The following is a 14,862-nucleotide window of genomic DNA, read 5'->3' as shown; positions in this document are numbered from 1 at the left end:
CTTTAATCGGACAAAGTTCGGTTTCTGCCTTTGCATACAATTTCGATTTTGTGAACCTAATTTCAATCTAATGAACACAGATTCAGCAAACTTTGAACTGATGCTGCCGAACCGCTTCAAAAAGTGATCCCACATTAATGCCAGTCTCTGTTGCAGTGTGAAAATGAGCCACCGTGTGAAAAAGCAGCTGCAATCCAAACAGAAGTCGATAACGACATTGTGGCTGCAGAAAAACTTCGCACACTCGGTTACCCCCACACACTCGCGCACAAACACAAACACATACACACACACAGACACACTGTTGCTACACCGGATATAATCCACTTAGTACATACTATGTTACACGCAGCTGAGCATACCGAGAGCTGGCGAAGTAATAAATGCAACTTGCGTTAAATTGATTGCAAATGATATGCATGGTAAAGCAAAATCCATTTGCAACTCATTTTCCACAAGCGATAAAACGCCACCCATCCGGACTGTGCGGGGTGGGCCCGGGGAAAATGTGAAGCAGGAGCACTACAATCCTCTGGTCCTAACTGTCAGCGAGATTATTTTGAATGGTGCGCATTGTAGTGGATTATTGGTCTCCCCGGACGTGGGGGGTTTTCGGTTAATGGAGGAGGTTAATTTTCAATTTTGTCGTTCCGAAAACTACAAACCGGCTGGAGGCCATATTTTACTTAGGCAATGGGGGCTTTATATTTTCGAGCCGAATCGGAAGCGGATTCTAAATGATACAGATTGGCTTTGTTTAATTACTTCATTCATTGGATTTGCAACACCCGCGCCAAAATGTTGCACTTGCCAATTTGTTGGGAAACGGTTGGTAATCAAGTGGGATTGACTGGCAGTGATATAATCGGTGGAAGGATTTAATCGAGGCCAAAAACAGACAGCCAAATAAGTAAAACTTTGTATATTATTGGATTTAACTTAACGCGTCAGTTTTTTTGTGCAAGCGCAGGAAAACAAAACAAGAGGATGCAACAGAATAAAGCATACATTTGAAAGCCATGAAAGAAGTGTCAATAAATATAATTAGAAAAATTTATTTGTTAACTGTACTGAAAGATTACGATAAGTATAAGCAAGTTTAACACTAAATTATGATGCAACAACCAGAAAGTAATTACAAACGTAATATTTGAAACAAGAAACTGAGAACGATTAAATAAATAATTCATTGTTAATAAAATAATCAATGTAAGTTTCAATAAACCGATGACATTGCAATGATAACAGATATTCTATCACCAAAACAACCAGCGTTTAACACTTTGTAGGTTTATTTATTAACAATTGTAGTGTATTGAAACACCTCCATCAACGTGAACTGTTCGGAAATTTATCTTATCAATCTAGAACTTTCATTCGTACTGTCTATTGAATTGTTGTTGAACTGCGATTGCACAAATGAACTTTTTCAAGTTTCATTTGAGCTGGACTCGTTGTTTGTTATACTCTGTCCGTTGCTGTCTGCACCATTGACGGTCGCTGCAATGTCGGCTTTGCGGGAAGCTGGAACGGCCTGCGGAGCCGCGCCTGTTGCCTGTGATCCGAATCCGACTAAGTCGCTTGGATCTACTGGACGCTCCGGAATGTCGTTCAGCACATGAGTACGCGCCTGGGCCGATAACTCCGCTTTCAGTTGGTCCAGATCCGCCTCGGTAATAGAATCGCGGCGATCCGTTTCCTGTTTCCAGAACGAACGTGAGGTAAGTCATTTGATTATTGATCACTCGTAACTATAATATTATCACCAAAAACCATGCAGCATATGTAACATGCGATAACGCTTAGTGCTGCCACTAGCGACTAATTGAAGCTGAATGGTAAATAAATGTTTATTACGATATCAACATCAATACACGCTATCTTCAATTAGATCCTAGGTGCACCGCTAGTAACAACTGTATGAACAAATAAAGCCATTTACCCGCAGGAAGTTCCTTAGATCAACTTCACCATCCTGATTAGTAACCTTGATAACCAGTATACCACTTTGATGATGCTTTTTCCTATGTCGACTTAGTACGAACGGAGCGCCTGCCTATTAGTACCCCAAGCAAACGAGGCGGTGGCGGTTGGCAAGTTAAAAGCAATGTAGACGAAAGCAGCATCGGACAGAGACCACAGAGAAGCAACATGTAACATTTTTTTTATATAGAGGTATAATCTGATGATTGCAGATACAAGAAGCAGTAGACCACTTTCATGCTTACCTCGTCGACCACGGCACCGAGCGCCGGCTGGGAAATATTCTTCGAGGGGTTCAATCTTGGTGCACTGTCAGCCCGTTTGGAATTTAGCGATTGATCCGAAGCTTTGCCCTCTTTCCGGAGATGCGGTTGCGATACTTTGTGGTTAATTTCCAGAGCTGATTTCAGTAGGTCAACCTAGTGAGAGAACACAAATGGCAACAAAATTTAAAGTTGATTCTGTGCTTTTTTAACCACATAACCACAGCTGCTACATGACGAAATTTTGAATTATATGAATTCTAAAATGGTTTAATCTGTTCTTTACTGTACCTTTGAAGCACTTCCTCCACCTTTAGGCACTCGAACGAACTCGATGTTATAGCTGCTGCGTCTTCTCGACAGTGAGTCATTAACGTCCCCCTTATAATATGAAAAAAATAGAGACAAAAAATAAATCGAGTGAGAAGACGAATGGCGAACTAAGTTTTTTGCTAAAAGAACAATTTGGTTCAAGCATCCCCCGAGAAATTAGGCTTTTCGATCTAATTTTCTTCCACTTCTGTTCTGTGCGTCTAATCAAAAACCAATTCAATAGTGTTCAATGAATAATAAGGCTCTATCACCTTTCTAAAGGGACTTGAACGACTAAAAATTTCGAAAAAAAATCGCTATCTTCGATTCTACATACTTTTCCGCTGATTTTGATACTAATTTTGTAATGATTCGACCAAAGGAAGTCATAAGTAAGCTGTGGATCCACCAACTTTGGACGAGGTTAGGAAAGCGCGAGAGAGTAGAAAAACGGCAAAGTAGCTGAAAAGGACGGTATCCCCGCCGAACTTTTGAAAGTCGGGAGCGAACGGCTGTATTGTGCAATCCATCGGGTTAGACTAAAAGTATGGACTGAGGAGGATTTACCTACGGACTTGTTGGAAGGTCTCATATGCCCTATATACAAAAAGGGCCATCGACTCGAAAGCAGCAATTATCAAGGCATTACTCTCCTCAATTCTGCATACAAAATTCTCTCCCGCATTCTGCTTCTCAGTCCCAGGCCGTTGCAGGAAATCTTTGTTGGTGAATACCAGTGCGGTTTTCGAGGGGGACGCTCCACGACGAACCAAATGTTCATCTTGCGACAGATCCTCGATAAATTCCGGGAATTTAACTTGCAGACTCACCATTTGTTTACAGATTCAAGACGGCGTACGATTCAGTTAAACGAAATGAGCTGTGGCAGATTATGCTTGAACGTGGTTTTCCAATAAAATTAATTAGGCTGATACGTCCTACCTTTGATGGTTCAAAATCAAGCGTCCGGATAGCGGGTGAGACATCGGACACGTTTGTGACGTTAGATGGTTTGAAGCAAGGAACGGACTATCGAATTTGCTGTTCAACATTGCATTGAAAGGTGATATTCGAAGGGCAGGCTTGCAGAGAAGCAGTACCATCATCACGAAAGCTCATATGGTTCATGGGGTTCGCGGACGACATCGTTATCATCGGTGTAACCCGTAGAGCTGTGGAAGAAGCGTACATGCATCTTAAGGGGGAAGCTGCGAGGACAGGGCTTATCATAAATTCTACCAAAACAAAGTATATGGTGGCTGGTAGAGAGCGTGGTAGCCCTTCGGATGTTGGATAGATGCAGATACTTTTGAAGTAGTCGACGAATTTATTTACCTTGGTACATTAGTGAAATGTGACAACAATGTGTGCCGTGAAGTAAAAAGGCGGATAGCTGCTGCCAACAGGGCCTTACGGATTACGTAGCCAGCTGAGCTTCTGTAGCCTGCAACTCCGTACAAAACTTGCGCTCTATAGGACGCTTATTCTTCCGGTGGTACTCTACGGTCACGAAGCGTGGACGTTGAAAGGGAGCGACTGATGAGCTCTTGGCGTTTTCGAGCGATACTGATTTGTCTTAGAAGGTTTTGCTTTCTTGAAGAGATTATTATGAACATATTAGCCCTAAAATTAGCATCACATTACTCTGTGGTATCGCCATAGGCCGCCGTAGGGTTCACATTTCAGCGTAAGATGTGTTATAGTGTTTGACGTTTTCAATATAAACTTAATAAGCATAAGATTTTTGCATTATGAACCATTGTCGCCGTGAAGCAAGTTTTAGCTAGTGTCCACCATGTAACTTCGAAAAACAGATATTTTTTTATCATGATTGGATCCTAACAGCGAAGAGCCGGGGTGCCTCTTACCGTATTACGAATTTCTCTTCACTGTACACGGCCGTGGACTACTCATCGCCAATTCATTAAGCGTCTCGTCACACGCAAGCCGGCTTCAACCAGGTTGGCCAACTAGCACGTTGGGCCCCTCTATTCCTAGTGCCGGTGGCGTTTTTGAAGAGAACGGATTTTACTGCACAGTCGTCCGGCATCCTTTCGACGTAGTTGGCGCACCGCAGTCTTCTATTTTTCAAAAGTTTACGATGGGAATCTCTCCAAGTAGTGCCTGCAGCTCGTGGATCATATGCCTACACCACTCTCTGCTTTCCGCTTGTACTCCGTCACAAATGGTACGAAACACCTTTCGTTCACATACGACAAGTCACATATGTGCTCCGTAAACAAAATTGCTGTCTCAAGTCTATAGAGGACTACCGGTCTGATTAGCGTTTTGTACATCGTCAACTTTGTGCGGCGGCGTAAGCTCGACTTTCAGCTTGAATGCGACGTTTATTCACTTTACTCGTATTATTGTCGGCAGCGCCGAGAGATCCCAAATATATGAACTCATCAACCTCTTCTAGTTCTTCGCCGTCAATTCCCAAGGAACATTTTTGTTGTATAACATCTTATCAAGCCCATATTCAACTGGTATTAGCTATACAATAGTCGAACAGTAGCTTGCTACTGTTAAACAAAAATGTTTGTTGGGTTGTCACTTTCAGTGGGAGGCGATCGTTTTTTCTCTGCAGCCTCTTCCTACCAAATGGTCGGTTTTAGACGCATTGATTTGTAGCCCAATCCTCCTAGCATCCATTTCTAGTCTGGCATGGACTGCTTCTGTGGTCCCAAGGTTTCTAGTGATTATATATATGATAATATATGCCTGACCGCATGTAGAGGCCGTCTGCGAAGGTTAGGAGTTGACTACTTCTGCTAAAGATAGTTCCTCTCGTTTCGATGCCAGCTCGCCAGATCACATCTTCGATAACGATGTTGAATAACATACAGGACAGTCCTCCCCGTTGTCGCAAACCTCTGTGCGGTTCAAAAGGACTCGAGTCGAGAATGTCCCCGAAGCGCGCGCGTGCCACATCACTCACTCCAGGGTAGCTTTGATCAGCCGCGTCAGTTTGTCCGGAAACCCGTACTCGTGCATTATCTGTCATAGCTGTTCGCGTTCAACTGTATCGTATGCTGCTCTGAAATCCACGAAAATATGACGTGTGGGCACGTTGTACTATCTATATTTCCGGAGGATTTGTTGGAGAGTGAAAAATCAACTCCGTAGTAGCACGGGCCCCCATAAAGGTCGCCTGGTATTGCCCTACGAATTCTCTTGATAGACCTGTTTCGAAGACAGACACTAATGAAGGCTGCAAGTCGTAAGCGAAATACGTAAGGGAGTGTCGTCGTGGTTGGGCCACGTTTTAGAATTCGCCCTTAACTTTCATTTCAAAAGGAATTTTGGAAATCTAAATACATCGTTGCAAAGGTCTAAGAATAAGATATATTTCCGAAAAGTTTTGAATTGATTGCTTGAAAAATAAAAAAGTTATAGGCATTTACGTGAAGACAAAAAATATTGCCATAGTCGGGCCATGTTGTACAGGTTGGGCCACCGCAGAAAATTTAAGACATACGTAATGAAATTCTATATAGAGACATGAAAAGAATGAATTCCGAGAACAACGGCTCATATAGATACAAATACCCTATTTTTAATTGCATTTTTGCGAAATTTTGGCGAATTTGTAAAATCAATATTACTACAATCGCCTTTTCCGAAGTGTACAACTACAATGAAAAAAACACAACAAAAATCTAGGTTTTTATCGTATTAATTTTGCTTTATTTCATCACATTTTACGCGACTGACATTCTCTAGCGATTATTGCATTTCTATAGTCTTCGTGTGCAGCACAACACACTTCATACATTTTCAAAATTTATCTCGATAATTGCATTTCATGAATCATTTCTTGAAGAAAAGTTCATTGCGCCTGGAAAACTTTGTGAGATTTAGTCACTGAATTCAGTACGGGTGTTTTGAATACACGATTGAAACTCACAATATTGTGAAAAGTTAGCTATTACAGTAAGAAGTTTTACAATGGTTGTATCATAGATATCATGAGTTACTAAAACTGTAAAATCGTGATGGCCCGACCATAACAGTGGCCCGACGATAACGACCCTATCTGTCGCGAATATACATACATAGTAGAATTTAATTGGAAAGTTTTCTTCTATATTTAATTTCACGAAGTGTTACGTCTGTTAGTTTGTGCTTGTCAATAGATCAAGGCCTTCTGGATGCAAGACAGCGACAATTTGGGATTTTTCCCTGCGTTACGCATGTAATTTCCTTCGTACCGTTTTGACTCAAACATCTAACTCTAAAGAATACAATGCTCGACAGTATTGCTGACAGGATAAAATGTTATGCTTATCGTGCACCATTGTGTTCAGTAAAATGTCCTCTATCCGGTAAGGAATGTCATTAAACTGTTCGACTTCCTGTAAGAAATCAGCAGGTGTGCTGGAAGAAAGTGAGAAGTCACACTCAAAATAATTTTCACGTTGAAATTACGGGAAAAATTATGTGAACAGGCTTGGCATACACTTTTCGCTTTGATTTTACTCTTTTGATTACTGCTTCTCAGCCAAGCAGAATTTGAAAAAGTGGTGTATGGGGCATTTGTAGAGCTAGTAATTAACTATAATATTGCTGAAGAAAGTGAAGTTTTAACTTTAGTATTTAAGGCGCTGTTAGGCAGTAATGCCGTTGGTAGCAAAAAGAGCGCTCCTTTTGCTACCAAGAGGGTAGCAGCCTTATAGCGCCATAAATACAAAACGCACAGTAATACTTACTTCAGAAATATTGTAGATAATAACAAATTCTACAAACGCCCCATACATCACTTTTTCAAATTTTGCTTGGCTGAGATGCAGTAATCAAAAGAGAAAAATCGAAGCGAAAAGTGTATGCCAAGCCTGTATGTGAATATTTTCCATTCTACTTTTCCCGTACTATTTACGTAAATTTCACGTAAATTGCATTAGTATGTGTGTATTTACGTGTAAATCAAATAGATGTTATTCTATTTTGCAATAATGTTCAACTGAAAGTCACGTAAATCCCTGTAGAGAAATTTAAGTGATTTTTCACGTGGAAAGGACGTGTGGATTATTTTGCGTGCAGATTTTCACATGGACCATAGACAAACAAACATAACACTCACTCTCCGCACTCGTCGCACGCTGTAACAGTCATTTCAAATTTATTGTTGGTTGGGAATGTCTACGTATATGTCAAAGTGGCACTTTTTAACGAAAGACTGAGAACGCCCCATAAAAAATACTTGATGGTTCGAGGGATAGTCATGTTGTAAGTTAATATTTGGGAATATCGATCATAGATGGTACTAGTATTTAGGCGCTGACGATGTTTTTATTGATTTTTCTTTCAAAAGTTATGTCTGTTTGCATGGAAATTAAATAAATAGAAAACTTATCCAATTTAATTCTACTATATTTGATACATAGTAAAATCGCAAGCAAACAGACATAACTCTTGCAAGAAAAATCAACAAAAATTATCGTACCTCGCATTTAGCCTGAACACTTGCACCATCTATGATCGACATTCCCAAATATCAAATAGCAACACGAGTATCCCTCGAACTAGCAAGTATTTTTTATGGTGCATTCCCCTTCGTTCGTTAAAAAGCGCCACTTCATGACGCACTTCCACAAGAAATTGGATAAGTTTTCTTTTTATTTAATTTACAGGTTTCGTATTCTACTAAGACGCTCCAAAAACTTCAGGATGCCTGTTTTTGCTGTTTTTGTCTGTTGTTTGTCTTAGCAATTCATGTGAAAATTGCTGTTTTTTCATGATATATTTTTTTATCAGTGTCGTGTGGGGCAATCCCGGTTAGAACTCACACCACTCACACTGAGGACTCGGGTTCAAATTCCAACCCCGTAGAAGTTACAAATAACCTAAGACGTTAAAGTGACTATAATAAAAATTTTTACAGAAAATTTTGTCAGTTTTAAAAAGTTTACCTTCCCCTTTCGTGCTTATCAGGTCTGTATTTATTAAAACAGTTTTTTTAACCCTCCACTGACCCTAACACCAAAGTGCTCATATCGAGAGCCCTCTGGTAGTGTACACTTACTAACAAAAATTAACGCAACGCGGAGTATAAAACTACAACAAGAAAGACAAAGAGAAATCTCAATGAAACATTAGTTCCTTTGAAGGGATTCTAGATTCAGATTCAGTTAAAATACATTGCATTGCATAAAAGAAATTTAAGTGTTCAAAGTTTGTATCACGTTTTGCCTTTCTACTATATAAATATATAGTATAAAGGTATAGAAATCACTTGGAAAACCGGAAATGGAATTAAGGTCCTGCGGGCCGAATGTCATATACCATTCGACTCAGTTTCGAAAACTGAGCATTTTCTGTGTGTGTGTATGTATGTGTGTGTGTGTGTATGTGTGTGTGTGTGTGTGTATGTGACGCTTTTAATCTCACTCACTTTTCTCGGAGATGGCTGGACCGATTTTAATGTTCTTAGTGTCAAATGAAAGGTCTAGGTGTCCCATTGGTCGCTATTGAATTTCATATTGATCGGACTTTTAGTTCAAAAGTTATGTATAAAAATATGAAAAATATGGGACTTCATTATCTCATAGGTCCCTTAACCGATTTGAACAAAATTGATTGCATATGAAAGAGGAGCCTTGCAAATCCTTAACTTCCAAATTTCATGACGATTGGGCTTGTAGTTTGAAAGTTACATAAAGAAATGTGAAAAAATAGTATTTAAAACATATTTTTGTAACATATAAGCATTAATTCAATGAAAAACATCACACATTTTATTATTATTTGAAAATTACTACTGAGATCTATCAAACGAAACCGAGTTATTTAAAATCGGACAGTTCATTCAAAAGTTATTTAAACTTTAACACTTAAGCACCGTATATTAAACCGTTAAAACGTGTGAATTCAAAACAAATGTTGATTGTATTCAATGTGTGTGATGTATGTGTGTATGTATGTATGTATATACGTATGTATGTATATACGTATGTATGTATGTATGTATGTATGTATGTGTGTGTATGTGATCCCAAGCAACAATGTGAGTTTGATTGTACTCTTATGGTGGTTTTCATGACCAATTTTGGTCTTGAATGCCATCATAAGAGTGTAATAAAACTCAAATTGTTACTTGGGATGACAATTTGCAATTTTTAAATTTGCATTGAAATTCAAGAAAAGATGTTTCTCACTTTTCTGAATCAATTGTCTGAAATTTTTGAAGCCTCTTAGTGGAATACGAAATTTGAAATTAAAGAAAAGAAAAAACTTTTACCGACTAAATCCCACTATTTAATATTTATTCGCAACAGATACGCGTACGCTTTGAAATAAGACGCTGTTAAAGCCTGCACGTCGTAGGCGAACTACGTATCTGTTGCAAATAAATATTAAATAATGGGATTCAATCGAAAAGCTTTTTCTTTTCTTTGATTTCAGATTTCAATTGTCATTTTGTTCACTTGCTGTTACTCACAATTGTACACGAAAAGCAAACAGCGAAGAAAAGCAGTTAATTTAAGCATGAAGGTATAGTGGTGTATAGGATTAAAAATGAGTTGATTTTTCCAAATAAATTTATACAAATTTCAAACAAATTTTGCGCATCAATAGATGCTCTTTTCAATCAATAGATACTAGAACTTAGAAATGTTATATGAAAAATAGGAAGTAAACGTTGCACGGTAGTAATTTTGTAAGATTTGTTTTCGTTAATGACATTTTAAAGGACAGATGTCTTATGTCATGTATCATGTTTCAACAAATAAATCAAAAATGACAAGCACTGAAAATCATATCGATCATATTTCCCATTCTCAAGCATGTTTAAGGCGCAGCTTTTGCAACCCTCTTGTTTTCCTAACCCTCCAACATTGTAAAAACGATGCGATCAAGCTAATGACTATCTTTTCATGAAAGTACATTCAAAAAAAGCATAAGTTTTGATTTTGCAAAAATAATTATCTGAAGGAGCGCCAGCTAAGAAAAAGTTCAATTTCTCTTTTTCATATCTAATGCTCTATTCAGTTATTTTTTCTAATTCAGATATACTGCAAAATTGAAGCCAAGCAAACTAATAGTAAAATTTTGAGATTAATCATTTTGTTGTTGATATTCTTTGTCTTCAAAGGCGAAGTATAATAATAATTTTTCTGAACTCTTGTTTTTCAAAGATGCTAACTTTTGAACACATGGTATTGATTAATTATCAAAAAATCTGTTCTGAACACATATTTCATATTGTCAATTCAAAACAAGTTTCCTATGTGGCTCTGAAGCCCGAAAGTTTAGGCCGACCGATTATAAAACTAAATAAGGTGTTACAAGTATTTACGCACACAAGGAAAGAAAATTTAATTATTCTACGCAATACGTTGTGAATTTTACTGGCAAATAAGGATTTTGAGGAATACGGAACGGATATTTAAAAATATAGTCAAGTTAATTATACATAGATGTTCCTGAGAAATTAAATGATGATTATTGTGACAGTAGAAAGGCTAGGTCACGCCGCTAGGTGGATTAATTCGGGTTTTTAGGAGTGATTATAACTTCGAACAGCCACGAATATAGTCAAATTTTCCAGACTTTCAACTTAGTAAAATAAGCTGTCTTAATTATAAAGTTGTACAAATTCAATTTGCTTTAGATGTGGCAAATGCAGTTCGACAAAACTGACACTTGATTACGTTTAACTTAAAGATAATTTTTCCAGTAGGGTGGATTTAAGAAGACAGTGTTTAGTAAAAAGTATATAATTTCACTCATTTCAATTGAGGGGCACTACAAACATTAAAATTTACCAAAATAATATGAGGATTCGATGTCTTAGATTGCAATATAACGGGTGACAACTAAAATTTTGGATTTTTTTCGAGGCCTCTATTCGCGATGACGGCATTGAAAAAGATTTCGTAGGCTGCTCGCACTTACAGAAAATCTCATGCCCAACTGTCAACGTATGCGTGATGACAAAAGCAAAAATACTTCCCTTTCTTTTTTTCTTACGCAAAACCCTGAACAATATCAGCAACGCCGTCATAGCGAATACTCAACAACAAACGAGCTCAGAGAGAAATGAGAGTATGTATGTGTTAGCTCTCTCTCACTCCTCTTTTTGTCAATATTTTTTATTTTGTTTATGCTTGCCCAGTTTTGCCTAAAACGGCGTCGAAACAAGAAGCTTTTCAGGAGCGCGTTGTACACTTCTACGAACTGCCACAGAAATCTCGGCAAAAAGCATACGGTATAACATTTAAAAAGCGAATATGTTACGGCTTCGACTGTTTACCATACCCTAAGATGCCCAACAACTATTCGCAAGCAAGGTAGTGGAACACCAGCCAAAATTATGGACGCAGAAGGGCTAGGGTTGGCAACAGGCCGGTTTTTGGCCGGCCCGACCGGTTTTTTACCTGCAAAGCCGGTGGTCGGTCAATCCTGCAAAAAGGCCGGTTTTTGTGACATATGAAGCCGGATTGGTACTTTTTGCCGGGTTTGTTAAATTTTCTGATTTCTGATGATTTATAAGTAATTCTCAGTAGTGGATCATTGAAGATAACCAGTTTTGCAGTGAAAATACTTTACTTCTGAAGGTAATTTAATTGTCCACCAGCACCAGAAGCAACTAGTTGTCACTCTAAAACTAGCTATGCTATCTTCAATAATCCATTTAATGTTTGTTGTGGTTTCGATTCCGGCGACTACCCAAATAATATGTCAATAACGCACATTCCAGGCAAATCCTCTAATAATATACTGTGACAACCCCCTCCCCCCCCCCCCCGCAATTTTTTAAGGCTGGACCGACTGGCCGGTTAATTTTGAGACTTGGCAACCCTAAGAAGGACATTGTTCTCTTTCTCGTGCCTTCAACAACAAGCCCTCTGGTTTGGCTATTAATTAAGATGTGCACCAGACTAACGTTTGAAGAACATTTTGATCCCGTTTCTACGAAAACATCATGCAGATAAACAATACATGTTTTGGCCGGATAGCATTACGCCAAAAAGCACAATCGTTCCTGAATCCCATTTGTACCCAAAAACCACAACCCGACAAATCTGTCTCAGTGTGCCCAATCGAAGATTTCTTCGGGATTTTGAGTTCTTTGGTGTACAAAAATAACTGGAGAGCCACGAATTGCAAACAGTTGATTGGTAGAATCAAGAGTTAACATGACGGCCGTACAACTCTCCATTTCTGACATCAAACGGAAGTTTCGCCGAACAGCTGATTACGGGCCGTTTTCAAATGCACACTAATTTTTTTTCAACGAAGGACAGTGTATCTTTAATTTCGGTGCATCAGATCTTCTTCATGTATATTTGTCTTCTTTTGACAGTCTGAGAAAAAAAAATCCAAAATTTTAGTTGTCACCCGTTATTCCAGGTTTGAACGTCAACAAAGTTTAGTTGTAACTTTTCAGTGTATTTACGTAAAATATTATTTTATCGTCATTTTTGACATTTTCGTTCGAAATTTAATATACTGTCATGCTGTTAAGCCCTTTTAGCAGATAAAATAAAAAAAAACCCGATTTAATCCACCTAGTGGTGAAAGGAACCTTTGTTATACGGTCTTACTTGCTCTTTGAGATAGAAATCAACACGTCTTCGGAACATAATTCATTCATTGGTTAACGTTGCGTAGTGCGTTGGTTTTATAAATATTTTGGAAATTGAATAAGTTTACAAAATTTGAACAAAATAGCAGCACTTATAAATTTTGTTAGATCCTTTTTTTTCATGAAATTACTGAGTAAGGGTAAGTTGGTTGTTACTAATTTGAGTAAGTGCCAGTAAAAGCAAATTGTAAGAGGAAATTTTATTCTTTAACATATACATTGCGTAGTAAAAGTCTAGTTTAAAGGTTTTTGAACTACGCATAAATTTCTATAAAGCCATTCTTTTTGATTGACATCAATAAAGTTTTCTTGAATAAATTTCATCAATTTTTATTAACCTTCGGTTACTCACGCTGTTGCATTTTGTACAACACGTGTAGGTTTTTGAATGCCATATTGTTATAAAGTTACAAATCGCTGTTTAACTAACGTATATTCTGCAATTAACTTGTTATGAGCAAAACGTCATAATCAATCAATGCATTAATACTTTAAATTGTTGGGAAAATGGATTAGCATAAACTGACATCACAGAAACGAAGCAATCAGCATGTGAGGTGTACCGCGATTGGCCCTGGAATTTTCTCTCGTTTATCATTCATTTCATCATTCCTAGGCATACAACTAGTAGTGGAAAAAGCGTGCTCATATACGGAGCCACATGCTGGAACGGTCTCCCAATAGACGCCAAACTAAAGCCAACTATATCGACCTTTAAAAACTTTACAAAAAGATTAGTGTAATTGTTTAATGTTTTTTGATTAGTATTAATTATTAATTTGTGTGTTCGATTTAGTCATCAACTATCTATTTTCGTTTTTGTGTTTTCCTTGACCTGATATAAAGTTGTAAACTAAAGCTTACCGTAACAAATAATCAAACAAATTACAAAAATTACAAATTTATTCATGAAAAACTGGTGTCTGTATGCAGCAAAACTATCAGCAAATATAAAATGTTCAAAATGTATCTGTTGGTGGTCGAGTCATTCGGGGTCAAAATTAAGGCACTTTTTTAATCAAAGTTCTACAGCACCTAAGCAAACAAACGTAGAGGTACACTATATTCATCAAAGTTGTGTATTTTTACTATTTATATAATTTTGTAATACATGAAAAAGTCATACAACAATTACAAAAAGAGCTAAATAGAAAAAACTGATTTTACAAATTCATATACAATGAATAAGATTTTTATATCTTCGCTGAATAGATAGAAGGTTACTGTATTCAACAAAATTTCTTGTAATAATATGTTCTAAAACTTTGCAGAACACATCAATGTGTTATATTGAAACTGAAGAAAAATATTTTTTTTATTTCACTTTTAGAGGGATTAATCAAAATTTAAATTGCACCAGACGATAGAACTTTCAATTTCAAGAAATTCTTCCAAAGGTTCCATAAACCTAAAACCAAGTTTTCCCAGTCAAAATTCTAGTGCGCATGTCTTTTTGGTTTTGGGCCATTGTGCGCGCGACTAATCGTATTACAAAAGTTGGCGCGAGTGTTCGAGGGTTAATATCTTTTGATCGGCAAAATCGATTCTTCTGAAATTTTGCAAATATATTTATAGCATTAAAATCTCTAATTTGATGCCAAAATAATTCAAACTAGATAAATTATCTTAGATGATCTCGTAATATATTATTGTAAATTTTAATGTGTTGTATTCAATTGCTCATAACTTTCAAATTAAACGTCCAATCAAAAA

At 37.5% G+C, this 14,862-nt stretch overlaps 1 protein-coding gene across 1 annotated transcript in view; it reads right to left on the bottom strand.

Annotated features, from left to right (window-relative positions):
* Positions 1 to 1,429: 1,429 nt before the first annotated feature.
* Positions 1,430 to 14,862, bottom strand: part of LOC128742947 (uncharacterized) — a 61,531-nt gene continuing 48,098 nt past the window's right edge. The window contains exons 9-13 of the mRNA XM_053839446.1: positions 2,538 to 2,627; positions 2,217 to 2,402; positions 1,943 to 2,056; positions 1,532 to 1,699; positions 1,430 to 1,468 (exon numbers count right to left, since the gene is read on the bottom strand). Coding sequence (XP_053695421.1) covers positions 1,430 to 1,468; positions 1,532 to 1,699; positions 1,943 to 2,056; positions 2,217 to 2,402; positions 2,538 to 2,627 — 597 coding nt within the window. The remainder of the gene's footprint in view (positions 1,469 to 1,531; positions 1,700 to 1,942; positions 2,057 to 2,216; positions 2,403 to 2,537; positions 2,628 to 14,862) is intronic.

The sequence above is a fragment of the Sabethes cyaneus genome, chromosome 3, assembly GCF_943734655.1.
Source record: "Sabethes cyaneus chromosome 3, idSabCyanKW18_F2, whole genome shotgun sequence".
Taxonomy (NCBI): domain Eukaryota; kingdom Metazoa; phylum Arthropoda; class Insecta; order Diptera; family Culicidae; genus Sabethes; species Sabethes cyaneus.
The sequence above is the reverse complement of the archived record's forward strand: the minus strand, read 5'-3'. Positions and strand labels throughout refer to the sequence as shown.